A 27,462-nucleotide genomic window follows, 5' to 3' on the forward strand; every position below is an offset into this window, starting at 1 on the left:
CAGGATAATGCGGCCCAGCAGAGGGTGGTTCTGAGTATGAAAATGGTAACACATGAAAGTGTATTTTACCAACACTCTGGTTTGGGTAACAAAAATCAGAGAAAGTTAGAACTGTGTTTCACTAATACACAGAAGCCATGTGGAATCAAAGCACATGTTTGTGATCAGTAACACCTACTTCTCAGTTTCTGCTGTTAACCCAGCTAAATATGCTGCTGGGCAAGGCTTAATTAAATGAAGGGGAAAACAAAACCAAAAGCAGCTAATACATTTATTTGTGAACCAGGGTTCTGATGTGGGGGTCAACTGACAGCCAGGTCTGAATGTGAAAGGGGAAGAAGACATGTCTTTATTTTATGACTCTGGCTGCAATGCAGTATTTCCACTGAATGTGAATGCAGACAAAGACCACTACAGTGTCAGCAGGACATGTGAGTTCCTAGTACAACTCACAGATCTTTTCCATCACACTGGGGTGTTCTGCAGATGCCTCAAAATACTATCAACAGGTATCACTACACTGAAATTCCAGAAAATATGAATTCTGCTGCCAGGTCTTGCTATCTAAGGTTTTAATAAGGAAGAACATACACTACAAATCACAAGTTTGTCTTCTGTAATGTTTGATAAATATATTGCAATATAACAGTTTCCTCTATAGACTTTTGCATTTATATTATGCACTAAAAGCAAGATTTCAGGAAGTGGTCCAAGGCCATAAGGGTTAAGGACCCTAGAATGGACCCCTCTGTGTCGGGGCTAGGGAACAGAGAGCTGATGACAATGGGAGGGGAGGATGCACCAGTGTGGAAGACCAAGTCAGAAGCCTTCCCTCCCCACCCCTCCAACCCCGCCATGCTCCCAATCTGCCCTCAGCGAGCATTAACAACGCCCCAAAAGCCCACACCCACGCTACCAGGATCCCTTAGACGCAGAGAAGCACCTTCGGCTGGATTTCTGTTACCAGATGCCCAGCCTTACCTCAAGGGTAAGAAGCGGGTCCTGTAGAGGATTGCTCCGAGAGTCCACTGCACCTCCTTGTCGTAAACCTGCAAGGCTGTCTTTAAATTTCTGTAGTTGACAGGAAACGAGAAGCCCCTGTGGAACACCTCAAACATCCAGGCAGATTTGAAGCACTGATACCTACAAATGGCACAGACATGAAGGGGACTGAGTCACTGGTCCAAACACACCCCTGTGGTTGGTCTTGCCCTCTGTGATGGACTTCACGAGGCTGGTCCTGAGGGCCAAATCAGCATCTCCAGCTGATTCGCTTGGTTTATACTCCTTGTCCCACATCTTTCACCTGTCAAATTGATTCGCCCATGAAACCTGATCTCTATGTAATTTAATACGTGGTGCCCATGAGAGATTTTTCCCCTTCGGCTTTCCATCATTTAACTCCTTTCTGAATGAATACTGAGCAAGAGTCACCTTCTTTGAACTTCAGTTTCTTTTTTATATAATGAGAACATGAGAGGGTCCTTTTTGGCTCTGATAGTCTATGATTTTAAATATTTATCAGAGGCTTGCTTTTTGCAAAGTGCTGGGCTAAGCAAGTAATACAATATCATCATAAATAATAACATAGCCAATGTGGTTAAGCAAAGGATTTTTAAAAAGCAACAAATGTCATAAAACAAAACAGAATATGATAAATGTGCCAGAGTCATAATGAGGGCTCTGGAGACTCGGAGAGAGGGACAGAGCCTGGCTGAGTGGACAGAGGAAAAAAGCTCTGACCTCTGACCTCTGGGCAGCGCATCAATGGCAAAAGATGCACAGGAGAATCCCAGGTGGAAGGAAGACCAAAACGGAGTCCAAGACTGCAAGACATGTTTGGGCAAGTCTTTGCCATCCATCTGAAAGGACCCTGGGCAGATGTGGAAGAGCAGGGACCGATGAGGACGCAAAGGTAGACTGGGGCCAAGACTGGACACACAGTTTCTTCAACATACCCTGGGCTCTCTGTCCATGACTTACTTGAGCCTGTGGAGGTCGGCGTGAGAGGCATACAGTCCTCGGTCAAAGCGTTCCCGCAGGATCGACCACTTCGTGGCACAATAATCCTGAAAGAAATTTCACCCCAAGTATATCCCAAGTTTATTAAACTTTTTTCATTTAAAAAAAGTATTGACCAAATTCATATTCATAATGAACATATCCTTCCAATTAGGAAACACAAGCTTAATGTATGTCCATATCCCACAAGGACATGACACACACACTCCGTGAATGCTTCACTGATGAGAGAGACAATGCTTGTTTTTCATCTTAAATTTTGGTCAAGATCATTGTTACAGAGAGTTTCACTGCCCATAAGCAACCTCTTCCAAACTGCTGAGTTTCTCCCCCCGTGACTGCATGTGACTGGCACAGATTTTGGAAAAGTGAAGTTGTACCTCAGATGATTCAGACTTAACACCTAGGTCCATGGCTACATGGTATTCTGGGAACTCAGTGTGTGTGTTCAGTTGCTCAGTCATGTCCGACTCTTTGCGAACCCAGGGACTACAGGCTCCTCTGTCCATGCATTCTCTAGGCAAGACTAGTGGAGTGGGTAATCATTTCCTACTCCAGAGGATCTCCCTGCCCCAGGGGTCAAACCTGGGTCTCCTGAGTCTCTTGCATGAGCAGGCGGATTCTTTACCATGTGAGACACTAGGAATGCCCCTGGGCACACCAGGATGATTACAAGAGATGGGAAAGAGATGCCACCTTTTCCTGATGTCACTTGTACAGAGGTATATATTAAGAGCTAAGACTTACTGAACACTGTGTCAGCACCTTTTCTGAATGTAATGCTTAAAACAGCTCCTTGACATGGCTGCTATTCTAAACTCTGTTTAAAGGGTAAAGAAACTGAGGCTCAGAGAAGCAGTGAAACTCAAGACAGGGGACACAGAAAATATGGTGCTCAGCCTGGGGTGAGAGGGTTAGGACACCTGTCAGGCAGAGGAAACACCACGGCTGAAGACAAGATGGAAGGGAGCGCTGACAGGAGGGAAACAAATCTCTGATACGATTAGAGCATAAAGTGCTGGGTGGGGAGACGCGGGCGGGGGCGGGGGCAGCAGACACACTAAGGTATTTGAAATTCATCCTAGAAGCAAGAGGAAACGCTGAAGACTCTGAAAAGGAGACCAGGTGGCAGCACTTGGGTTTCAGACAGAACACTGGGGAGCAGTGCGGAGAATGAATAATGGGAGGGAGACCAGAGCAGGAGCACCAGAGGGAGGCTCCTGCAACGGTGCAAGTGACAGAGTCCAGGACTGGGACAGTGAGGGCGGGACAGAAAGCAGGGAGAGCAGAGGCTGAAAAGTTATTTCTGACGTATAATAATATGCTTAATGATTGCTGTAACAGGGTGTACGGGAAGGGATGGATGAGTGACAGGGGGAGGGGAGGGGGACTAGATGGCTTGTGATGCCATGATCAAGGCAACACAGCAGAACAGAATGGGGAGACAGGAGGGGATGTTTGGAGTTGTGAGAGCTAGTAGGCACTGGGCAGGAGTCACATGTGGAGCCTCTTTCTGGGAGGCAGCAGCAAACCATGAATTCAGATGAGACCAGCCAAGAACCTACAGGTCAGAGGACCAAGGGAGGCGACTGCCCAGGCTTGGAGCCTAGGGGGCTTTCAGGAAGGCAGGGAGAACAAGAGAAGAGGGGTGCTGGCAGCAAAGGGCAGGAAGCTGTGAGGAGCTGTGGGACCAGAATTACACTATTACGTGTGGGAGCCATGATGGTAGTGCAGTCCATGGAGTGGAGCAGAAATTGGCTCACGGGGGGTGTTTTGGCTTCTGCTGTGACTGTCCCTCTCACCTAACCAAGGCCCAGCCAGGGCTGCTAAGGCGCTGCACACAGCCTTCTGCCACCTCCCATGTCCTGCTCCAGTCTGGGGCTGTCACTGCCTACACCAGCTCCCTGGACAGTTACCTTGGCGGCTCTAGTAAATGCTGTGGCGTCGTAGTCTCCGCCCATCCGTAACACATCTTCCGTGCAGTAGTAGAACTCGGAGAAGCCGTAGAACTCGCTGTTCTGGAAGTGAATTGGAGGCTGGTAGACCCCATTGAGGGAGGTTTGCGTCTCGTTTGTTTTGTTCATGAAAGGCTGGATGGTCTCCCGGCACAGGTCAAAGTCCCCCGTCCCCCGCAGGTACAGCGTCTGTCCGTTTTGCTGGATTTCATCTTTGATGTCCAGGGGTAGGCAGGGGTCCAGGTACGGAGTGTCAGGAGTTAGTCCGGTCTGTTTCCCCAGGAGTCTATAGGACCAAGAGAAACTTCATCATGAGACTGACAGAAAACTGTGAAGAAGAAGGTGGCTGCAAGTCAGTGTTTCCCAAACTCTGTCCCGTGGAACACAAAAGGGTTTCAGGAAAAATCAAGCTAGAAAAACACAGACTTGAGCCCCTCCAGGAGATTCATAGCACACACCTGAGTACAGCAGACACCTAAATGGGGGCCAGTGAAACTAGGACCTGGTCAGATCACTGATGCTTTCCGTGCCCTGTGACACAGCCTGATGTCCTCCGCCGCTGAGGGTACAGTTAGTAAGCTCTTCCGTGTCTCTTGTTCACTGCAGTCCAACGCCCACTCACTGTGTTATTCCCAGCCCCATTTTGGCCGCAAATGCCTGTGATTTTAATTATATATAGATGAAATGTGACTGTAAAAAGAAGGTACTGGTCTTATGAAAGCTGGGTCAGATGCCTTAGAAAAATACGATAAAGGCAAAATGCTAGAAAACTGGTGTCAAATTAGGTATTAGCAAGATTTTTTTTTTTAAGTTTGGAAAAATTAGTAAAAATCTAGACAGAAAGTAGTATCAAACTGCTTCACAGATGTCTTTAAGGCTTTGGTATTCTTGAAAGAAAGCCAAAATGGTATCAAATGAGTGGGTGCAGTGCCTGCCAGAGAAATGACAGATGCAGCCTAAGAAAAGCTTTTAGTCCAGAGCAAAAGATTGGCAACTGAATACACAAGTTAGAACAAAATGCTTGAGGTTGATTCTATTTTTACAACTCTCTGCTCTAACTGAATTTTTTAAGTTAACCAACTATTGATCCCAACTGCAGCAGATAACAATTTTACTGTACTGTGGGCTCTGAGAAGTCCTGTAGAAATCTTCACATTGTTCACTGAAATGCTCTACACTTGCTACCTCCCAATGAAATGTCCAGATCTGTCATCCTACTGTGTGTCTTCACCGCTAAAGAAAAGCTCAAGTTATGTTAGTGTCTGACACCAGGAAATCCCACGGGCCTAAAAGGTATTGAACTATTAGGAGGGCACCTGAATTTGACATTCAGTCACTGAAATTAAGTCAAGTTTCTACCTGACACTCAACTGACATAAGATCAGGGCAACTCAAAATGGATGTGCATGTAATAAATTAAAGTCTTTGCCATTAATTTAAAATATTTGAATAATTTAAAAAGTCTATCATCATTACTAATGGCAAAGAGATAAATATGCATTTGAAGGCTCAATTCAGGACATATGTAAAAAGTGATGACTAATATTTATAATGATTATATAAATCTAGGATGAGCTAAATGTGTATTTCATGCTACAGGTTTTTCTTGCTCTATGTCTAAATTAAGAAGTACCACTCCACGGCCCACTATACAACCTTCTTGACATTAAAACCAATTAGTAAAAATTAGGGCTGCAGAAGAAGGTATTTCTCCAAAGTTCTAAATTAAATGTCCTTATAAAATATTTCTATTTTAAGAATATGATTAAAAATAATTTTAGCAAAGTATGCTATAATATGCCATTTTTAAAAAGAAACTGGGACTACTTACTATCTCTTACCTAACATTATTCAACCAACATGTAGAGCAGAAAAAGAAAAAGTTTTTACTGTTTTTCCTATTCACACATGTAAGTTTCTGGAAAATGAGGAGCTAAATGGCTCTGATTTGGACTTTCTTAAAGTTTAGGCCGCCACAGGTTTATTAAGATTAAATTGTAGTCAATATTTTATAATAACTATAAATGGAGTATAAACTTCAAAAACTGTGAATCACTATGGTGTACATCTGAAACTTATATAATATTGTACATCAACTACACCTCAACAACAACAAGGTCAAATTGGTCAAAGAAATACACTATCATTTAGCTCTATAAATCAGGATTTTTCCCCTCAAAATTGTTATATCAAAACAAAACAAAGCATAGTAATTAATAACTCTTTACATAACCCCAGATTTCAGAGTTTTTCTAATTCATCCAAACAGCTTTTCTGTTCTAATGGACTAATTTTAAATAAATATTTGGTACATACTTAAACACATAAAATAAATTTAAATTGATAAGGTGTTTTTGATATTTTCTATACCAGAAATCTTCATAAACTCATTTTAAAAAGTGTTACTGCTAAAGATGCTTAAAATGACAAACTTTGACTTCTGGATCATTTCTTTCTTATGAATAACTTCCTTCCTACAGTCGTATTTACCACATAACCGCCCAGGCTGGTTTCCACGACACTAGGCCATCTCATAACTCAACGCCACCAATGCATCCTGTGGGCCACCAGGAAATCCGAGTGGCCCAGGTACTGAGTTTCCCCAGGACTTGACAATCTGGAATAGCACCACCCAGGGCTTAAAAGTATTTAATATCCTGAGAGCAAGACCTCTAATCCAGCAGTGAAGCCCTGGGTCTGAGAGTGAGAGCCTCCTTCAGAGCCTGGTAGGCTGGGGCTGAAGGCAGGACCCTGCACCCTTGAATTTCTTCCCCAGCTCAGCAGGCTGGGCGGGCGGTAAACAGCTAGCAGTGCTGACGTTCTTCTGCTGACTGAGGGCTCCTGCTTCGCCTGGGTATGTCTTCTATGAGGACAGACCTAGATTTCAAAGTCGTGGCTGAGCAGTGGAAGGTGCTTTACCTGTTCTTCTGAACTGTGCTGGCAAATATTCTGTCTTCATACCTCTGTCGAGCGGCATTGCCACCAAACCCAAGAAACGTGGCCACATAGACACGGTACACATGCTCCGTTTGGTGAATGTCACACCCCAAGTTAAATTCAGCCAACAGGTTCTTAGCTACTTCTTCCTGCAGACGTAAGGGCCACAAACTTAAGTATTTTAAGCAAAAATAATTACTTCCTTCTAAAAAGAGGGATCCTGAAAGAGTCTCATCTAAAAGGAGCAAACATTTTGCTCCTGCATTTCCCAAGGATCCTTCTAAGCATCTTTCCTACTTCAACATGACAACCCTGACAAAAAATTTCAGGTGGGCTGCACATCTGTGATACCAAAATGACTTTTTAAAAAGAATGTTAACAATGTGATCTAGTAAATCTACTCAGGAAATCCCACACTATGAAAATAGTCTTCAACATTGAAGTCTCTATACACAACCACGTCCTTTGCAATTCTGTGACAGAAAATACTGGATGCCATTGAAATATACAATTCCAGGGAGGGGTTAGTTATTATGGTAGCAGTTTATGGAGGAACATGCTTATGCACTGTTCAATAAAGGACAAAGCTCTGGACAAACAGTAAGATTATAACAACCATATTTTTAAAAACTATGAGGAGGTAGAAAAAGAATGAAAATAAATACACCAAAACACTATCTTTTTTTTTTTTTTGGATGATGCATCCATGGGAAATTTTTATTCCTGATTTTTCAGTATTTTTTCCCAAATTTGCTTTTCTGAGTTTCTTGCTTTGAGGGGAAAATGTGACTTTTTACCAAGAGTGTAATAGTTTCTAGAGGCATGCCTGGATGGGAAGTAGGAAACACAAATTGCAATACTTGAATTTACAGAGCATTCTTCTAAGGCGCTTAATAAACATGTCAAAAACACATCGATGTTTACTGAGTTGACATGGTGTCTGGCAGGGCGTTAAATATACTATATGTGCCACCTCAATCAGTTTTGTAATAGTTCTCTGTCAGAGACACTTGCGTTTACATTTACAGCTGAAGAGACCTGCTCAAAAAAGTGAAGTGACTTGCATAAGGTCCCACAATTAGAGAGGACAGGGTGACAGTGTACCCAAGCTTGTCCAGCTCCACTCTTTTCTAACCACTCTCTCTGCTCGTATTAATCTACAACTGAACGGAACAGCGAAAGACACAGAGCAATTTGGGAACCCATCTGGACCGCCTCTGCTCTACACAAGGCCGCCCAGCCTCCTGGGAAACTAGAGGTAGAGGCAGGGGAGCAGATGAACGACAGAGTGGATCACAAGGTGAGAAACCCGGACCAGTGGATACAAACCTCAGTCTTTACCAGAAAAGTGGAGAGCTGTCTGACCACACATCCTTGCCCCCCTACATAAAAGTAATTTTTCCCAATTACAACTTAAGAAATCTGACACTATTATATTAAGTTTTACGATACCTGCTGAGAAAAAAAGTGACTGGAAACAGAAATAAAAACTCAAGTGTGTGGCTGACATACACACCAAAGGAAAATCTACGTAAGTTCAGAAAACCAACCAGCTGACTTCAATGAACAAACACAAACGGCTTAGTGGAGGTTTGCCTTGGTTTCCTCCCGTCTCCTGTCGCCTGGGTTGAGAAGGCGGGACCCTCAGCAAGCACAGTAAAGATGTGTTCAGACTCAGAAAACAAAACAAAAATGGATGGAGACATGTTAAATGAAAACCAAACCAAAAGGAAGGAAATTTGTACAGATAATAACCTGCTGTGAGGAGGCAAAGCTTACAGTTTTGGGTACTTCGTATGCTATCTGGGTTGACACGCCTCCCATGTCTAGAATACCAGCTGTTCTTTTACGAAGAATGGCTTCGCTGCTTTCACTACCAGGGATGTTAACTTCCACTACTGCCTCGTCATCTGGAAAGAACAAGAAACATCCATTGGAACGGAACAAATGCAGGGAAGCACAATTTTGCAAACAGTCATCCTGCTTTCATGGTGGGCTCCAGGGTATCTAGGAGACCCAACCCGCTCCTCCCCACTAAGATCAAGTTCACTCAGTGACAGCAGTGCCTCCCACGCTGCTCCCCCACACCCAGCTGTGTCACAAGACTCAGCTTCTTTTCTACGCTTTGCATGAAATAGAAAAAGACAGAGGTTCAGTTAGACACATTCACTGGGAACACAGTACTTACCATCTTCGATATGCTCAAATCGTCCAAGGACAAAATTAATGCCAATCCAAGCATAGACACCTAAAGACATTGTAAGAAGAGTAAAGTTTAAAAACAGTTTATGTAATTCTGATCAGTGCGATCTGTGCAGACATTTATTTTATCCCGACAAGCTGTGAAAACATTATCTGAAGAAATACACTTTTACTGGTGTTTTTTATCTTTTTCCAGTGGTTTTCCAAGAACTCTCAACTTTTAATTTTGTAGTTTCATACCATTTGCATGTGTTGAAAATATAATTCCCCAGGACCTAGTGTTCCTTTGAAATTTGGAGATTGTTTTGAAATACTGGAGTTTTCACTTTGAGGCTAAATCTATCGAGTGCAAGGTTTTAAAAACAAGTGAACTCTGACTCTTCCACTCCTTTATCCCACGCTCTCACTCAGTTCCCAAGTCTGATTCTCTTTTTATAACATTTTCTACATCCGATCCTCACCTGTTTTCATTATTGCCTTTATTTAATCTGGTATAGCAGTCTAACTGACCTTCTTGTTCCTACTTTCCCATTCCAACTCACGCTATTCTCTACTGGACTGACCCATAAAACAAAGCCCAAACTCCAGAGTCCAACAATTCAAGACCCGTCCAACTTTTCAAAACTGAATAAATTTGACGTGTAACACTGTGTAAATTTAAGTGATACAGTGTGTTACTTTGATACATTTATACATGATTGCCCTTGTAGCAATATTATCATCACATCATTACAGTACAGTATTATTGTCTCTATTCACTACACCATGCATTACCTCTCTATGGCTTATTCATCTAGTGTTACAAGTTTCTACCCTTAAACATCATTAATCTTATCTCCTACCCCCATCCCCTGGTAACCAACATTTTACTCTGGTTTCTGACTTTTTCAGATTCTACAAATAAATGGTATCACATAGTATTTGTCTTTCTCTGACTTACCTCGCTTAGTATAATGTGCAAAGTCAACCATGTCAAAAATAAAAGGATATCCTTCCTCCTTTCTCTTGGTTACATAAGATTTCACCTTTGCTATGTACCACATCTTTAATTTGTTGATGAACACCTGAGTTGTTGCTGTATCTTGGCTATTGTGAATAACACTTCAATAAACATGGGAGTACATGTATCTTGTCAGAATTCTATTTTCATTTCCTTTGGGCATATACCCAGAAATATAAATGCTGTCATATGGTACCCCTAATTTCATTGAAAGTGAAGTCGCTCAGTCATGTCCAACTCTTTGCGACCCCATGGACTGTAGCCCACCAGGCTCCTCCATCCATGGACTCTTCTAGGCAAGAGTACTGGAGTGGGTTGCCATTTCCTTCTCCAGGGGATCTACCCGACTCAGATGGTAAAGCATCTGCCCGCAATGCGGGAGACCTGGGTTTGATCCCTGGGTCAGGAAGATCTACCCAACTCAGACGGTAAAGCGTCTGCCCGCAATGTGGGAGACCTGAATTCAATCCCTGGGTTTGGAAGATCCTCTGGAGAAAGAAATGGCAACCCATTCCAGTATTCTTGCCTAGAAAACTCCATGGATGGAGGAACCTGGTGGGCTACAGTCCATGGGGTCGCAAAGAGTCAGACACGACTGAGCAACTTCACTTTCACTTTACTTTCAATGAAATTAGGGGTACCATATGACACAGCATTTATATTTCTGAGAACTTACTTTATTGAGGAACTTCCATATTATTTTCCATAGTGGTGGACCAATTTATATTTCCATCCCTAGTGTATAAGGATTCCCTTTTCATCCATTTCTCATCAGAACCTGCTATCTCTTGTTTTCTTGAGGGTAGCCATTCTAGCAGGTATGAGGTGATAGCTTACTGTGGTTTTATGTTTTCCTGATGATTAGTGATATTGAGCATCTTTTCATGTGCCTGCTAGCCATTCTGACACCCTCTTTTGAAAATGTCTATTTAGTTCTTCTGCCCATTTTTAAATCAGATTTTGTTGTTGTTATTAAAGTCATATGAGTTCTTTACATATATTTTGGATATTAACCACTTATATGAAAGATGATTTGCAAAAAGTTCCTCCTATTCTGTAGGCTATCTTTTCATTTTGTTAATTATTTCTTTTTCTGCGCAGAAGCTTTTGAGTTTGATATAGCCCATTCGTTGATTTTTGCTTTTGGTGTCTTATCCAAAAAAATCATTGCCATGATGAACTTCTTTCTTTCTTACAGGAGCTGTACAGCACCAAGCCTTATGTTTAGGTATTTGATCCATGACATAGGGGTCCAATTTCATTGCTCTGCATGTGTTTCTCCAGGTTTTTGAGCATCATCAATTGAAGAGACAATTTTTTATCCATTAAGTTTTCTTGGCTCTCTTTTCAAGTATTACCTGACAGGATTTAATAACAGGCCCTCTATCCTGTTCCACTGGTTGCTGTGTTTATTTCTGCACCAGTACCACACTATTTTGATTACTATGGCTTTGGAGTAGAGTTTAAAACTCAGACACCTGATTGGCTTTGTTCTTTTTTCTCAGGATTACTTTGGCTATCTGGGGTCCTTTGCAGTGCCACCCACAATTTAGGATTGTTCTATCTCTGTAGATAATGTCTCTGGTATTTTCATGGGAATTGCATTCAATCTGTAGATGACTTACCAACTCTATAGAACATCTTTCCATATGGTTATGGCTTTGATTATTTTCAGTAAAGTCTAGGCAGTTTTCATTGTACAGATCTTTCACTTCCTTGGTTAAATTTATTCCTAAGTATTTCACATTTTTCATGCTTCTGTGGGTGGGACTGTTTTCTTTTTTAGATGCTTCATCATTAGCATAAACAATGCTAATGCTCATTTTGCATCCTCTTTACTGAAATAGTTGACAAATACAACAACTAATATTTTTGACTGAGTCTTTGGAATTCTTTGTATATGAATACATCATCAGCAAACAGCATTAAATTTACTTCTTCCTTTATGGATGCTTTTCTTAGCCTTACCTAACTGCTCTAGCTGGGACTTTCAATATTATATTGAATAGGAGTAAGAAGAGTGGGCATCCTTGTCTTATTCTTGATCTTTGAGGAAATGCTTTCATTTTATATAAAAAAATGTTATACAATGTTATTATAACATTATAATGTTATAATAACATTATAACAGCTATAATGTTAGCTGTGAGTCTGTCATATATGGCCTTTATTATGCTGAGGTCTGTTCCTTCTATACCCAATTTATTAAGGGCCTTTTTTTTTTTTTAATCATGAAAGGATATACTTTGTCAAATGCTTTTTCTGCATCTATTGAGATGAAATGATTTTCATCTTTCATTTTACTGATGTACTACATTTATTGATCTGCATATTTTCAATCATACTTGTATCCCAGGGATAAATCCTACTTGGTCATAGTGTATAATCCTTCTAAGGGGTTCTTTTTAAAAAAAAATAATTTTATTTATTTATTTATTTTTGGCTGTGCTGGATCTTCACTGCTGCACAGGCTTTTCTTTAGTTGCAGTGAGTCAGGACTACTCTCTAGTTGAGGTTCTGAAGACTAATATACTAACCTTCTTGTTTTCCTGAAATTACTTCTGCATGAGAGTCAGAAAACAGGAAGTCAAAGTGCACAGGGATGTCAGTCAGAAGGTCTTCCAGAATGGCTTTCTGCTGACTGTAACACAATCCCAAAATTTACATGTCAATATATTAAATCCTAAATTTTTCTGTTTTAAAAAAAAAAACAAAAACAAAAAACCCAAACCCTATAGCTCTGGTATATCCTGTGTGAAAAAAGTAAAATTTAAAACCAAAACAATTCACTAAAAAGACTGTTTAAGAAGGAATTTTCAGAAGTTGTATAAATTACGTGATTCCTAGATGTAGAATTACAACTGCAAACAATCCTTAAACTAAGAAAGTAAAAAATCAGGTTTTTTTTTTTAATGACAACTTTACAGTTTACTCTTCACAGTCATATAAAAATACATTAAAAGGTATTTTGTGAGTTCTGACTATACGTCTGGTACTGTTCCAGATTTGAACAGAGAATTTTTAATGTCTTCCTTTTGATGATGATGATGATGGAAGAGGAAGACGAGGCAGCGGGAGAGGAGGGGTGAAAAGGGAGAAAACCCACCACAGCCAACACCACCACTGGCCTGGCAGGCCCTGCCCTCGTGGGGAGGATCACCTTTCGGGGAGGATTCTCATTCCAGCCGTGCAGAGAATGTAGAGAGGGGTCTCTTTGTGTTTTGCCCGTGGAACATGCTCTGCAGCAAAGTTCAAGAGTGGAGAAATGTAATCACTGACTTTCTCTGGAGAAGTCGCAAACTCTGAAATGCCTACAGAAAAAGGAGAAGTCCTTTAAATTAATATCCAACATATATTGGGTTGGCTGTAAATGACGGGGATACTCCAAGTTCGGCCCCATGCTCTCTTCTCAGTCATCAAACACAGACCTAACGGAGCAATTGCTGTGTGTCCGATACTTGGGATCAACTGCATGTCAGCTTGTCTCTGCCCTTAACAAACATATCCACACTGGCCTCAGGCAAGTTCACTCTCTCTCACAGCTGCCATCACCATCTCTGTCTCAGATCTCCGAATCTTTTTTTAATTGTTCATACCATTCCTTTATTATGCTTTTAATGTTCATGAAAACAGTGATGACCACTTTCATTTTAATAGATCTCCAATCTTAATTGCAGCCATCCAGATCTCTTCCCTGACCTCTGATCATACTGACTTTATACTGATCATACTGAAAGTTACTGATCATACCCATAACTTTCCATGGGACACAGCCATGTCCTTGACCTCAGAGCAACATATGCAAATTCAAACTCAACTTCCACTGCAATCCTGCTCTTGCTGCCTGCTACTCACCTTAGCAGCCCCAGCAGAGGGCCCTCATCCCCAACAGATGTTCTGGGTCTCACTGATCACCTATCCTTGGTTCTGCTCACATTATTTCACTTCTCACCATCTCTTCTGGATACCACCAGCCTCGGCCAGCCTGCTGCAGCACAGCCTAATCTCTAGTCCTGGCCATCCCCAACCACTCTCTATGCAGAAGATGTCTTCTGCTTTGAGATCCTCTGGTGGCTCTATGCCCTCTGAATAAAGCTCAGCTCTAGAACAGCATAAAACTCGCTGCACACTCCCCCATCCCATCTCCTGCCACACTCCTTCCATTTGGCTCCAACTACACCACATGGCATTTCTGTAATGCTTTGTATTCTAGCCTGAGGGCCCCTGTACGTTCACCAGGAAGAACCTTCTCTTTGACTACCCACCTCCTTTCTCCCTCTTCACCTGGCTGACTCCAGCTCACCCACTGAGCTACATCCTCCCTGGAAGTCCTCCCTAATAGAACCCTCCCTGAAGGTGAGCTCTCATTATATTCCATGCTCACCCTCCCCTCTCAGTGTATATTCATTCCACCTCACTGAAACTCCCTATTTACTTGTCTGTCACATTTCAACTGGAAGTGTCTCGAGGGCAGAAACTATGTTTTGTTCAGTTAGTCTCAGCACCTGACACAGTCCCTGGTAAATAGGAGGTGCTCAGCAAATATTTGCTGAATGAGTACATAAGTGTTCCAGCTGTCATTTAGCCCATAATATTAAAGCTGAGGGGGATTTTAGAAATCCAAAATTTATTTCACAAATTAGGAAACTGTGGACTCAAATTAAGTGATCTGTCAAAGCAAAGAGCAGCAAACAAACTGAAAGCCAGATTTTTTTGGACTCCATATACAAGATCATTTCAATGGACACCAAGCCCAAAATTATTCAGTACAGTCGCTCAGTCGTGTGAGCAATTTTTAGCGACCTCATGGACTGTAGCACACCAGGCTTCCATGTCCATCACCAACTCCTGGAGCTTGCTCAAACTCATGTCCATCAAGTTGGCGATGCCATCTAACCATCTCATCCTCTGTCATTCCCTTCTCCTCCTGCCTTCAATCTTTCCCAGCATCAGGGTCTTTTCCAATCAGTTAGTTCTTCCCATCAGGTGGCCAAAGTATTGGAGTTTCAGCTTCAACATCAGTTCTTCCAATGAACACCCAGGACTGATCTCCTTTAGGATGGACTGGTTGGATCTCCTTGAAGTCCAAGGGACTCTCAAGAGTCTTTTCCAACACCACAGTTCAAAAGCATCAATTCTTCAGCACTCAGCTTTCTTTATGGTCCAACTCTCACATCCATACATGACTACTGGAAAAAACCACAGCTTTGATTACACAGATCTTTGTTGGCAAAGTAATGTCTCTGCTTTTTAATATGCTGTCTAGGTTGGTCATAGCTTTTCTTCCAAGAAGCAAGTGTCTTTTAATTTCAGGGCTGCAGTCACCATCTGCAATGATTTTGGAGCCCCCAAAAATACAGTCTGACACTGTTTCCATTGTTTCCCCATCTATTTCCCATGAAGTGATGGGACCAGAGGCCATTGTTTATTTTCTGAATGTTGAGCTTTGAGCCAACTTTTTCACTCTCCTCTTTCACTTTCATCAAGAGGCTCTTTAGTTCTTCTTCGCTTTCTGCCATAAGGGTGGTGTCATCTGCATATCTGAGGTTATTCATATTTCTCCTGGCAATCTTGATTCCAGCTTGTGCTTCATTCAGCCCAACGTTTCTCATGATGTACTCTGCATATAAGTTAAACAAGCAGGGTGACAATATACAGTCTTGACAGACTCCCTTCCTGATTTAGAACCAGTCTATTGTCCCATGTCCAGTTCTAACTGTTGCTTCTTGACCTGCATACAGATTTCTCAGGAGTCAGGTCAGGTGGTCTGGTATTCCCATCTCTTTCAGAATTTTCCACAGTTTATTGTGATCCACACAGTCAAAGGCTTTGGATAGTCAATAAAGCAAATGTAGGTGTTTTTCTGGAACACTCTTGCTTTTTTGATGGTCCAGCGGATGTTGGCAATTCGATCTCTGGTTCCTCTGGCTTTTCTAAATCCACCTTGAACATGTGGATGGTTCACGTACTGTTGAAGCCTGGCTTGGAGAATTTTGAGCATTACTTTGCTAGCATGTGAGATGAGTGCAATTGTGCGGTAGTTTGAGCATTCTTTGGCATTGCCTTTCTTTGGGATTGGAATCTTTTCCAGTCTTGTGGCCACTGCTGAGTATTCCAAATTTTCTGGCATATTGCGTGCAGCACTTTCACAGCATCATCTTTTAGGATCTGAAATAGCTCAACTGGAATTCCATCACTTCCACTAGCTTTGTTCATAGTGATGCTTCTTAAGGCCCATTTGACTTTGCATTCCAGGATGTCTGGCTTTAGGTGAGCAATCACACAATTGTAGTTATCTGGGTCACGAAGACCTTTTTTGTATAGTTCTTCTGTGTATTCTTGCCACCTCTTCTTAATATCTTCTGCTTCTGTTAGGTCCATACCATTTCTGTCCTTTATTGTGCTCATCTTTGCATGAAATGTTCCCTTGGTATCTCTAATTTTCTTGACGAGATCTCTAGTCTTTCCCATTCTATTGTTTTCCTCTATTTCTTTACACTGATCTCTGAGGGAGGCTTTCTTATCTCACCTTGCTATTCTTTGGAACTCTGCATTCAAATGGGTGTATCTTTTCTCCTTTGCTTTTAGCTTCTCTTCTTTTCTCAGCTATTTGTAAAGCAGAGGAATAGGACTGGGAGACCACTTTCCCTCCACAAATTTATCAAAAGATCATTTGAATGCTGAGCAACTTCCACAAAACAACTTCTGAATACTGTCGGAGGACACCAGGCACCCAGAAATGCAGCCTATTCTCTTTGAAAGGAGGTAGGACAAAATATAAAAGACAAGACAAAAGAGAGACAAAAGAGTTAGGGATGGAGGCCTGTCCTGGGGAGGGAGTCATGAAGGAGAAGTTGTTTCCAAACAGTAGGAAACTCTCTCACAGGTAGGTCTGAGGGGAGTTCTGGAATCTCAGAAAGCAGCATAACCGGGAGGAAAATAACCCCAGAATACACGCCTAACCACAATTGCAGAAAGGAGAACTTTCCTGTGAAAGGCTCTAACCTAACAACCTAATAGGCAGCCTGGCCTGCTCACAGAACAAAGGAGAGAGAATACCAAAGGAGAGCTAGCAGACTGCCTACCAGCCCTTCCCAGCCCAGAGGCAGAGAGGCAGGCTTGCGACAGTCAGAGCTGGAAGGCAAGCGGCTGCTACAATCTCAGCCCCAGGGATGGCATCTTCCATCAAACTGTGAGCAGGCTCCTTGCTGCTAACCATGTCTTCCCAAGATTCTGGATGGTTGACATTCACCAGGAGGGTCGTAGCCTGAGATTAGCTCTCCAAAGGAGACATACAGCACACCTGAGCTGGTACTCTCATGGGACACTCAGGGAAACTGAGCAGCCGGGATTGGGGAGGTGATTAAGATGCATGGCCCACCTGGGACAGTGTGCTTGCTAAGAACCTGGTTGCCTGAGATGGGCACAAAACACACACCCAACCCACAGAGACTGAGCCAGAACTGTGTCTGAGTGTCTCCTTTGGAGGTATGGGTCAGCAGTGGCCAGCCGCAGGGGCTACGGGTATGGCAAACCTGGTACGGCATAAGCCCTCTTGGAGGAGGTCACCATTAACCCCACCAGAACCACCAGAACACACAGGCCTGGGGAAACACAAATAAACTTGGAAGCTACAAATAAAACCTTGTATGCACAAGGACCCAGGAGAAAGGAGCAATGACCCCACAGAAAACTGACCCAGACATGCCCACGAGTATCCAGGAGTCGCCGGTGGAGGTTTGGGTCGGCGGTGGCCTGCTTCAGGGTGGGAGGCACTGCTTGCAGCAGTGAGTGAATGGAACCTTTTGAAGGAGGCTGCCATTATCTTCATTATCTCCACCATAGTTTGGCCTCAGGTCAAGCAACAGGGAGGGAACACAGTCCTTCCCATCAACAGAAAATTGGATTAAAGATTTACTGAACACAGCCCCGCCCATCAGAACAAGACCCATTTTCCCTCTCAGTCAGTCTCTCCCATCAGGAAGCTTCCATAATCCTCTTATCCATTAGAGGGCAGACAGAATGAAAATCACAATCAGAGAAAACTAACCAAACTGATCACATGGACCACAGCCTTGTCTAGCTCAATGAAACTATGAGCCATGCCATGTAGGGCCACCCAAAATGGACAGGTCACGGCGGAGAGTTCTGACAAAACATGGTCCACTGGAGAAGGAAATGGTTAACCACTTCAGTATTCTTGCCTTGAGAACCCCATGAACAGTATGAAAAAGCAAAAAGGTATGACACTTAAAGATGAACTCCCCAGGTTGGTAGGTGCCCAATATGCTACTGAAGAAGAGTGGAGAAATAACTCCAGAAAGAAGAGATGGAGCCAAAGCAAAAACACCACCCAGTTGTGGATGTGACAGGTGATGGAAAGAGCAATATTGCATAGGAACCTGGAATGTTAGGCCCATGAATCAAGGCAAACTGGAAGTGGTCAAACAGGAGAAGGCAAGAGTGAACATAGACATTTTAGGCATCAGTGAACTAAAACGGATTGGAATGGGTGAATTTAACTCAGATGACCATTATATCTACTACTGTGGGCAGGAATCCCTTAGAAGAAATGGAGTAGCTATCATAGTCAACAAAAGAGTCCAAAATGCAGTACTTGGATGCAATCTCAAAAACGACAGAATGATCTCTGTTTGTTCCCAAGGCAAACCATTCAATATCACGGTAATCCAAGTCTATGCCCTGACCAGTAAAGCTGAATAAGCTAAACAGTTCTTTGAAGACCTCCAAGACTTTCTAGAACTAACACTCAAAAAAAGATGTCCTCTTCATTAGAGGGGACTGGAATGCGAAAGTAGGAAGTCAAGAGCTACCTGGAGTAAAGGCAAATTTGGCCTTGGAGTACAAAATGAAGCAGGGCAAAGGCTAACAGAGTTTTGCCAAGAGAACACACTGGTCGTAGCAAACACCTTCTTTCTTTTTTTTTTTTTTTTTTTGCAAACACCTTCTTTCAACAACACAAGAGAAGACTCTACACATGGACATTACCAGATGGTCAATACCAAAATCAGATTGATTATATTTTTCGCAGCCAAAGATGAAGAAGCTCTATACAGTTAGCAAAAACAAGACTGGGAGCTGACTGTGGCTCAGATCATGAACTCCTTATTGCCAGATTCAGACTTACATTGAAGAAAGTAGGGAAACCACTAGACCATTCAGGTATGACCTAAATCAAATCCCTTACCATTATACAGTGGAAGTGACAAATAGATTCAAGGGATTAGATCTGATAGACAAAGTGCCTGAAGAACTATGGACGGAGGTTCATGACACTGTACAGGAGGTAGTGATCAAGACCATCCCTAAGAAAAAGAACCTGGTTACCAAGCAGATATTTATTGTTTACATACCGGGTTTTATTTTCATGACCACAGGCTTTCGGTTTTTATCCCTCATTTGCCGGATATCCAGCAGATCGTGAGGATTGCCATTGTGCCGTGGCCAGCAATAGACAAATATCCGAGACCCGCTGCTCCCACAGTCCACCACGATGCCATAGTTCACATTGGGGTTATTGGTGTCTGTAGCTTCAATGTCAGTAACTCGTGCCAAGTACCTTGTTTAGAGAAACAGACATACTTTTACTGAGACAGAGACTATCCATAATGCAAAACACAAACACCAAGTCAGTGATCTCTAAGCTATGTGGCACTGCCACCAGAACATTTTTACAACTGTCAAATAATCAAAAAAATCAAAAGAAAACAAAAAGTGACCACGGTAAAAGTAACCTAAACCAGATACACACTCATCATTGTTTTAAATAAGTTCAAACAAGCTCTGAAAAGCAAAACTCTATTTTCCAACTGTCAACAGTAACTAAAAAATCAGCTTTAAATGATATTACAGGAGAAGCTTATGCTCAAATCCTCTTATGATGTGGATTTGGTGGTTAATAATTAAACAGTTTCAAACAGTTTAGTTTTTCATGCTATGCTGTATTGGGTACAAAATCCGTTTCCTCCAGCCACATGCTCCTTAAATTCCAACCTAATCCCCAAAGTCTTGAAGTCACAGGATGAAGGTATGGCATACCATCTAGAAAACACATTTTTTTTCTCCTACCTTTGAAACTTCTTGTCTTTGGAGAGCCGTCCATACTTATTTCGGATTATGACAACAGAAAAGTATAAAAGTGAGACAGCAGCAGCCAGAAGGCTGATGACGATAATTTGGCGTAAGTTGGTATTCAGAATTCGGGGACACCCCACTGGAGAGATGCTGAAATGCCAGGAAGCAGGAAAAAGACAGGAGATGCCAATCCTGAAATGCCAAAAGACAGGTTTAGCTAAAACAATTTGCTCCACAGAGGCCTCCCCTCACCTCCACTGATTCAAATACAAGACCTTCAGCAGGAGCTGCCCCTATGTTCCTGCTGGACGGCCTTATGTAGACCAGCCTCTTCCACATTGCTATTGTGCTATGTAAAATAGCCAAAATTAGAAAATCAGATGAATGAGAATTAAGCCCTGATGATTATGACTTATCTGTATTCCCTCCCTTTCTGGGGAGTATTAGGTAGTTTTTATTTTTACCCTGTCTCATTCCAAAAACAGAATTAGAGATAGTTTATACGAATTAAGTTCAATAAAGTAAATAAGTAAATGTATAATAAAGCCAGGTTTAAGGATGATGAATTTAGAGTACAAAAAAGCATGTAATAAGGAAAGCCTGCAAAGGTGGTTGAGCATGCTAGCAACCAAAACTTTGCCCGTTACAGTGGAAACGTAAGCGGTCCAGGCAGAAGCAGATTCTCTAACACTGAATTCCAAGGCCAATCTCTTCCTGGTGACTGCATGAGAAGATGGGAAATAAAACAGTATCTTTAACAATGTCCCTGCAATGGTCAACAAATACGTTTTGTGTACTCTGTATTTTTAGAAATATTCCTGAGACATTTCTCCAAATAAACTTTCTTCTCAGTTTATGTCAGGAATAGGCTTTAAATTTTTTTTTTTTTGCTGCCTTTGGGATAAATTCTTTTGTTTTACAGTTAATCGACACTCTTTCCTTTAAAGAGTGTTTCATGGACTAAAATACCTCAAAGAAGGGGGAGGTAGCCTGCTAACCCGGTGGAATTTTCTATTTGTAGTTTCTGGTTACCATATGGGTTCCTGGGCCACTCCATGGAGTTTATCACCCCTTCCCATATCTCTGAAGCTTACAGACCTCTCTCCTGTGCTTAATTCAACTCCTCCCAGATCCCAGCATGTGTGCCCTTTATGCTAACTTACACTAACCCCTGTCGAACCCACCTGGCATGACCACTTTCCTTCTGTGACAGGTACCCCACTGGAGCCCTGGAAGAACAATGTTGTTCAACAGAAGCGTAACACAACTGAACACATTTCACTTGAGATTTAGATTTTTCTCCCCATGGAGACGTGTTTCTGTGGCACTGAAATCTCGGGTTTTACAGTGCCAGTGATTTGGCACCATCACTCACCTCCCCATGCTGATGGGTCAGAGGTTAGGCAAGGCTCTGGGAATCAGTTGTCACACACCATCACCGCAGTCCTCCTGGCATTAGAGCCCTCCTATTCTAGAAAGTGGGAAAAATCACAAAAATGGCACACTCCAAGTAAACGTCTACTTTACTTATCAAAGGGGTGCTTAACTTATTGTTTTATTTTTTAAATTATGAAAGAATGATAACACTTTACAGGAGACTTGGAAAACACAGAACAAAGTTACATACAGTTCCACTATATATTACAACTAGTAAAAAATAAATTGTAGATAAATGAAAAGTAGATAAATTAAGATTTTCAGTTGGAGTTTCAATATCAAACTCCCCAAAATTAATAAAATGAATATATAGAAAAGTAGAAGGAAACAGGAGACCTGAAAATCACCATGGACCAACTCAACATAATTAAGATCCATATAGTTTTTGCACAACAGTAGGATACAAATTCTGTTCAAGTTCTCAAAAGGGTGTTTAAATCTAAGCATACGTAAACTGGTCCATGATCCCAGCATTGGAGCTCTTAGCAGGGTTTATTTCAAGCAACACACTTATAAGTTAATTTCATGCTGTCAGAGATACAGGCCTAAATCAATAGAGCTAATAACAGTCTGGCACTAGTTAATGCTTCTACCCAGAAGCAAGTCAGTGACCCCAAAATACAGGTCACCAAACAGTCTAAACTACCTAATGGTGCTGCATGTTAAGGGAGATGAGGGGTGGGAGTAGGAGGTGGGCAGAATGACTAACTGAAGGGGAATGTGAACTATCCATGCATCTGGTTAATCTAGTAGATCCCTCCTTCATGCACAAAGTCCCAGGTAAGGCACCACGCTCCTAGTGAGTTTTGTCACCTTCACAGTGGCTGCCACTCCTCCACCCAAGACCTCATGTCACAGACAGACACAGGTCTGAGCAAAGGTTTCTTTCTGACTTACTGGATCCAAACGACAAGAGACAGTGGGTCTCTTTCTTGGTCTTGTGGCCCTGCTTCACTGCTCCCAGGCTCTCAGGACAGCTATCTCCCCTAGTTTGCTTGTTAGCTCTTGATCAATTCCTTCTCAGGACTCTCCACGTCTCGGTGCCTCTGCACATCCCATTTGTTCTGTTCCCCGTAGGTTTTCTGTCTTGGCTCCAATCTCTCCTAGCCCTAATATCCGTTACTGGTCATCTTCACTTATTGCCTCAATGATCTGATAGCTGACAACTAACTTTCTCCACCCCAAGCTTCTTCTCTAAGTCACAGATACATATCTTCCAGCACCTACTGATAACCCCATTTGAACATCATGCGGACCTGTGAGAAACACTTCTGAAACTGAACCGTTCCACTGTGGCCCCATTCTGCTCTTCCCATGCTCCTCCTTGCTATCTCAATCCCCTAAACACTCAAAGCAGAAAACTAAGGAGCTGGGCCTGACCCCTCCCTCTCCTTCATCCTCCAGAGCCAATTTCTTACGAAGTCCTTCCATTTCTTTCTTTTTTTTTGGAGGCAAGGAATACGACTTTATTTGGAAAGCCGGCTGACCAAGAAGATGGTCAGAGTCTTCGAGTCCTTCCATTTCTTTAACCTCAGTTTCTCTAAAGTCTGTTCCTTTTCCTGTTACTTTTGCCTGAGGTCTCTTTCTTATCTCTTATTTTTACCTGGCCTATTTGGACAGCAGCCTAACTAGTCTGTCTCTCACCTGCAGTCTCAACCCAGCAGCTACCCAATCCCTTACTAATAGCTTCAGGGAGATTCTTCATCCTAAACTGACAGCCACCGTCCCTGCTCAGGTCCAGGAGCCTGGTAATCTTGTGCTGGAAATCCTCCAATGGCTCCCCTCCCATGTAAATAAAGGCCAAAGGCTGTACCCTGACTCCCGGTCCGATGGGACCCCCACCTGCCACTGCTCTGATCCTCTCCCTTTCTCACTCCACCCCAGCCACACTGGCGTCCTCACTGTCTTTATCCATGCCAGGTGCTGTCTGGTCTTAGGGTCTCTGAATGTGCTGCTCCTTCTGCTTATAAATAATCCATACGGCTTATTTTTTTTTTTTACTCCCTTCAGACTCCTGTTCAAATGCTTTACAAATACTCATCTATTCCTCCTATCTATCAATCACCAAGGTAGGTATTATTTGCATAGTATTTTATAGATGAACAGAGAGGCTAAGCAGTGTGCCTGAGGTCACACTGCTAATAAAAGTAATTATAAATAAAAGAGCTGAGATTCAAGCACGTGAATCCATATATCTATCCACACAGTCTTCTAACAAACTGGGTGTGGGTGTGTTTGCATTTCTCTTGCCCATGTGTCTCCTCTTCCAGAATGCAAGCCCCACAAGGAGCCAGATTTAGGTCTGCTTGGCTGGTGGCTGCATTCCCAGCATGGCAACCCCTAGGAAAGAGCCCGGCAAGAAGTCAAGCTGCAGAGTTCTCGGATTCAAAAAGGTTACGAACTTACACATAATCTTTCCAAAACAAGCAGGAATTATAATAACCTCCCAACTTTTCTCTCTCACTCAGGGAAATGTCCTGTCTTTAGGATGGTAAAGGAGGTCCCACTTGATCTAGCCTTACAGCAGCCACTGCCATGTGTGGGTGAAATAATTAAAATTAAAAATTCAATTTCTCCAGGCTCCAGATATAGAAAACAATCTAAGTAGTTACCAGTGGGGAGGGAAAAGGAGGGAGAGGCAAGAGAAGGGTAGGGAATTCAAAGGTACAAACTACTATGTATAAGACAGACAAGCTACAAGGACGTATTGTCCAGCACAGGGAATATAGCCAGTATTTTACAGTTACTATAAATGGAACATAATCTTTAAGAATTGTGAATCATTGTGTTGCACACCTGAAACTTACATAATATTGCACATCAACTCTATTTCAATTTAAGAATTATATTCTGGGTAAATACTAACTGTTGTATGTAACAATCTTTCTGTGTATAGATGCTTTTTTTAATGAATGAAATAAAATGTATTTAAAAGGGAGGGAAACAGTTCAGTCTGTCAGCTGCACGAGCCACATGTCAAGTGCTGCAGAGCCAGACGCAGCCTCCGCATCAGAAGGCTTGTTCTGGCCCCTGTCTATCTTTCTAGTCTTATCCCCTGACTGACAGACCAGCCAGACTAGCCTGACCAGTACCCTGTACTCTAGCCGTACTAAACAAGAGCTGAGGGCCACTGGAATGCTCCCATCCCTCTACATTTGTAGAATGGCTCTCTGGCTCTGGTCCATCTGTTGGTGCTCCTATGTGCTCCTCATTCTGCGGGTTCAGCATGATCCCTCTGGGAGGACTTCCCTAGTCCTCATGTCCTTAAGAGTACTGGCTCTATACAGTAGTCGGCTACAATGCTATGCTTATGCTTCACTTTCTCATTACATGGTAAGCCCCTCAATGGCAGGAACAGCCTCTTATCCCTCTGTTTCCTCAGTGACCAGTGCCTGTCACACAAGTGATGAGCAACTACTGCTTGTTTCATGGGTCGCTGGGACCACAAGACATAAAGATGAATCAGATGTGGACCCAGCCCTTGAAGAATTTACAATGAAGTAGAGGGAACAAAACATACACACAAAGATGTTATAAAATAAAAAGGATTAATAATGCCTACCTGGGGGCATTATTACCCCCCTACAGGGTAAAATCACTGTAATTAGTTTGGGTTTTGATATGGTGTCCATATTGTACTATGTACCCTAAACTTAGGACAAACAGTATTTGTGATTTAAGAGTTCACACAAAAAGAGAAAAAATGCCAATGTAAATATGTTTTATGTATTTTTATATCTACTTTTAGTATTTGAATAAGGTGAGATTACTACAGCATACCTTTCATTAGAATACCAATGGCTCAAAGATTTAAATATCAAATAATCCACAAAAATGTAAAATGAAAATGTAGTATTTATCCAATTCCAGAACAGGTAAGACTTTTCTTCAAGTGACATCAATGTCTCAAACTATAAATAAAAGACATCTACTTATGAGTTTAAGACTCCTGAGAATTAAAAATAAGCCTTTCTCAAACACACAAAACTTGGGGAAATTACATGCAACGTACATGACACATAGTAAATATACCTTACATACAAAAAAATTCTTATAAATAAAAAAGAAAAACACTGGAACAGAAAAATGACCAAGGACAATTGGAGATGAACAGAATAAGAAATCTGAATGACGTCAGACAGAATCTAACTTCACTGGTATTTCGAGAAATATAAATAAAAACAAGGTTTTATCACTATCAGTTGGCAAAGATTTAAGTCTGATGATACTGTGCTAACCAGTGGGAGGCGAAAAGGTTGTGAGCACCCCTGGAGAGAATCTAAATATGTACTCACCTTCTGGGGGCGAACAGGTAACACATGTGAAAATTTTAAACATGCTTACCCTCTGTTCTACCCATCATAGCAATTTGTCTTCAGGAAATAATAAGATAAATTCACTAAAACACATATAAAGATGTTCATCATAGTATTATTTAGAATAGCAAAACACTGTTCAGTTCAGTTCGGTCGCTCAGTTGTGTCCAACTCTTTGCGATCCCATGAATCGCAGCACGCCAGGCCTCCCTGTCCATCACCAACTCCCGGAGTTCACCCAGACTCACGTCCATTGAGTCACTGATGCCATTCAGCCATCTCATCCTCTGTCGTCCCCTTCTCCTCCTGCCCCCAATCCCTCTCAGCATCGGAGTCTTTTCCAATGAGTCAACTCTTTGCATGAGGTGGCCAAAGTACTGGAGTTTCAGCTTCAGCATCATTCCCTCCAAAGAAATCCCAGGGCTGATCTCCTTCAGAATGGACTGGTTGGATCTCCTCGCAGTCCAAGGGACTCTCAAGAGTCTTCTCCAACACCACAGTTCAAAGCATCAATTCTTCAGCACTCAGCCTTCTTCACAGTCCAACTCTCACATCTATACATGACCACAGGAAAAACCATAGCCTTGACCAGACGGACCTTTGTTGGCAAAGTCATGTCTCTGCTTTTGAATATGCTATCTAGGTTGGTCATAACTTTCCTTCCAAGGAGTAAGCGTCTTTTAATTTCATGGCTGCAGTCACCATCTGCAGTGATTTTGGAGCCCCAAAAAATGAAGTCTGACACTGTTTCCACTGTTTCCCCATCTATTTCCCATGAAGTGATAGTGCCAAAAGTGCCTTTCGGGGGTGGGCTACATTAAACACGGCGCATGTATGCAATGGACTACGATGTGACTATTAAACGTGCTGACACACAGAGGGAAAGAGAAAAGAGAGGACATTTCAAAAGAGAAATGCACTGTAAGGATGCACCACAGCAAACATAGGAAATGTTATTTAATCTGGTGTTTGTCTTAGGACTTTTTTTTTTTTCAAATATGTGATGACCATGAGGATAAAAAGACATTTTTGTAAGTTACAAAATTTGTGTTTAAAGACAGAAAATAGGACAGCTTATAAATTGCTGAAATAATTATGTTTATTTAGGACAATATTTATTTAGTATTACCCAGGAGACAACAATATGGTAATGTGATCTTCAAATGTAAACTCCAGTTGTATTTGCAGCTAAGAATCTTGGCACCACAGTTTAGAAAGGCAAACTCAGCAATCTTACATAAAATTGTCATGATTTTAAAAGGCTTAAGCTGTGTGAGACCTATCACCAAAGAGATGCATTAACTTGCACGATTTCAGCTGAGGGGCCCCGCTCAGCTGAACATTTCTTAACAGAATGAGGTACACTAGGTCCTGAGTCAAACTCTTTCTCAATCAGTCTCTCTCTGACAGTCCTACACGAAACAGTGAAAACAATGCCAGTCAACTGCAAAGTGAAATGGCTCCCATGGTGAAAAATGCAGGATGCAGTGATACAGAT

At 42.1% G+C, this 27,462-nt stretch overlaps 1 protein-coding gene across 10 annotated transcripts in view; it reads right to left on the reverse strand.

Annotated features, from left to right (window-relative positions):
- Positions 1 to 27,462, reverse strand: part of ENTPD4 (ectonucleoside triphosphate diphosphohydrolase 4) — a 35,251-nt gene that overhangs the window by 4,337 nt on the left and 3,452 nt on the right. Inside the window, exons 2-13 of one of the 10 annotated variants that reach the window (XR_015170049.1) lie at positions 21,587 to 21,682; positions 21,396 to 21,440; positions 20,206 to 20,403; positions 19,491 to 19,696; positions 13,277 to 13,427; positions 12,654 to 12,757; positions 9,103 to 9,162; positions 8,694 to 8,824; positions 6,897 to 8,587; positions 3,939 to 4,263; positions 1,984 to 2,069; positions 982 to 1,143 (exon numbers count right to left, since the gene is read on the reverse strand). Coding sequence is in view for 7 of the 10 variants with exons in the window: in XM_086416448.1 (XP_086272574.1) it covers positions 982 to 1,143; positions 1,984 to 2,069; positions 3,939 to 4,263; positions 6,897 to 7,063; positions 8,670 to 8,824; positions 9,103 to 9,162; positions 12,654 to 12,757; positions 13,277 to 13,427; positions 19,491 to 19,696; positions 20,206 to 20,403; positions 21,396 to 21,440; positions 21,587 to 21,594 (1,667 nt within the window). In the remaining 3 variants the exon portion in view is untranslated. Of the gene's footprint in view, positions 1 to 981; positions 1,144 to 1,983; positions 2,070 to 3,938; positions 4,264 to 6,896; positions 8,588 to 8,669; positions 8,825 to 9,102; positions 9,163 to 12,653; positions 12,758 to 13,276; positions 13,428 to 19,490; positions 19,697 to 20,205; positions 20,404 to 21,395; positions 21,441 to 21,586; positions 21,683 to 27,462 lie in introns of all 10 variants that reach the window. The other 9 variants (XM_086416448.1, XM_086416449.1, XM_086416447.1 and 6 more) reach the window with 9 other exon arrangements.

Source organism: Bos grunniens, chromosome 8 (assembly GCF_055505025.1).
Source record: "Bos grunniens cultivar Pamir isolate PY7600 chromosome 8, Bosgru_T2T1.0, whole genome shotgun sequence".
In the NCBI taxonomy this organism is placed as follows: domain Eukaryota; kingdom Metazoa; phylum Chordata; class Mammalia; order Artiodactyla; family Bovidae; genus Bos; species Bos grunniens.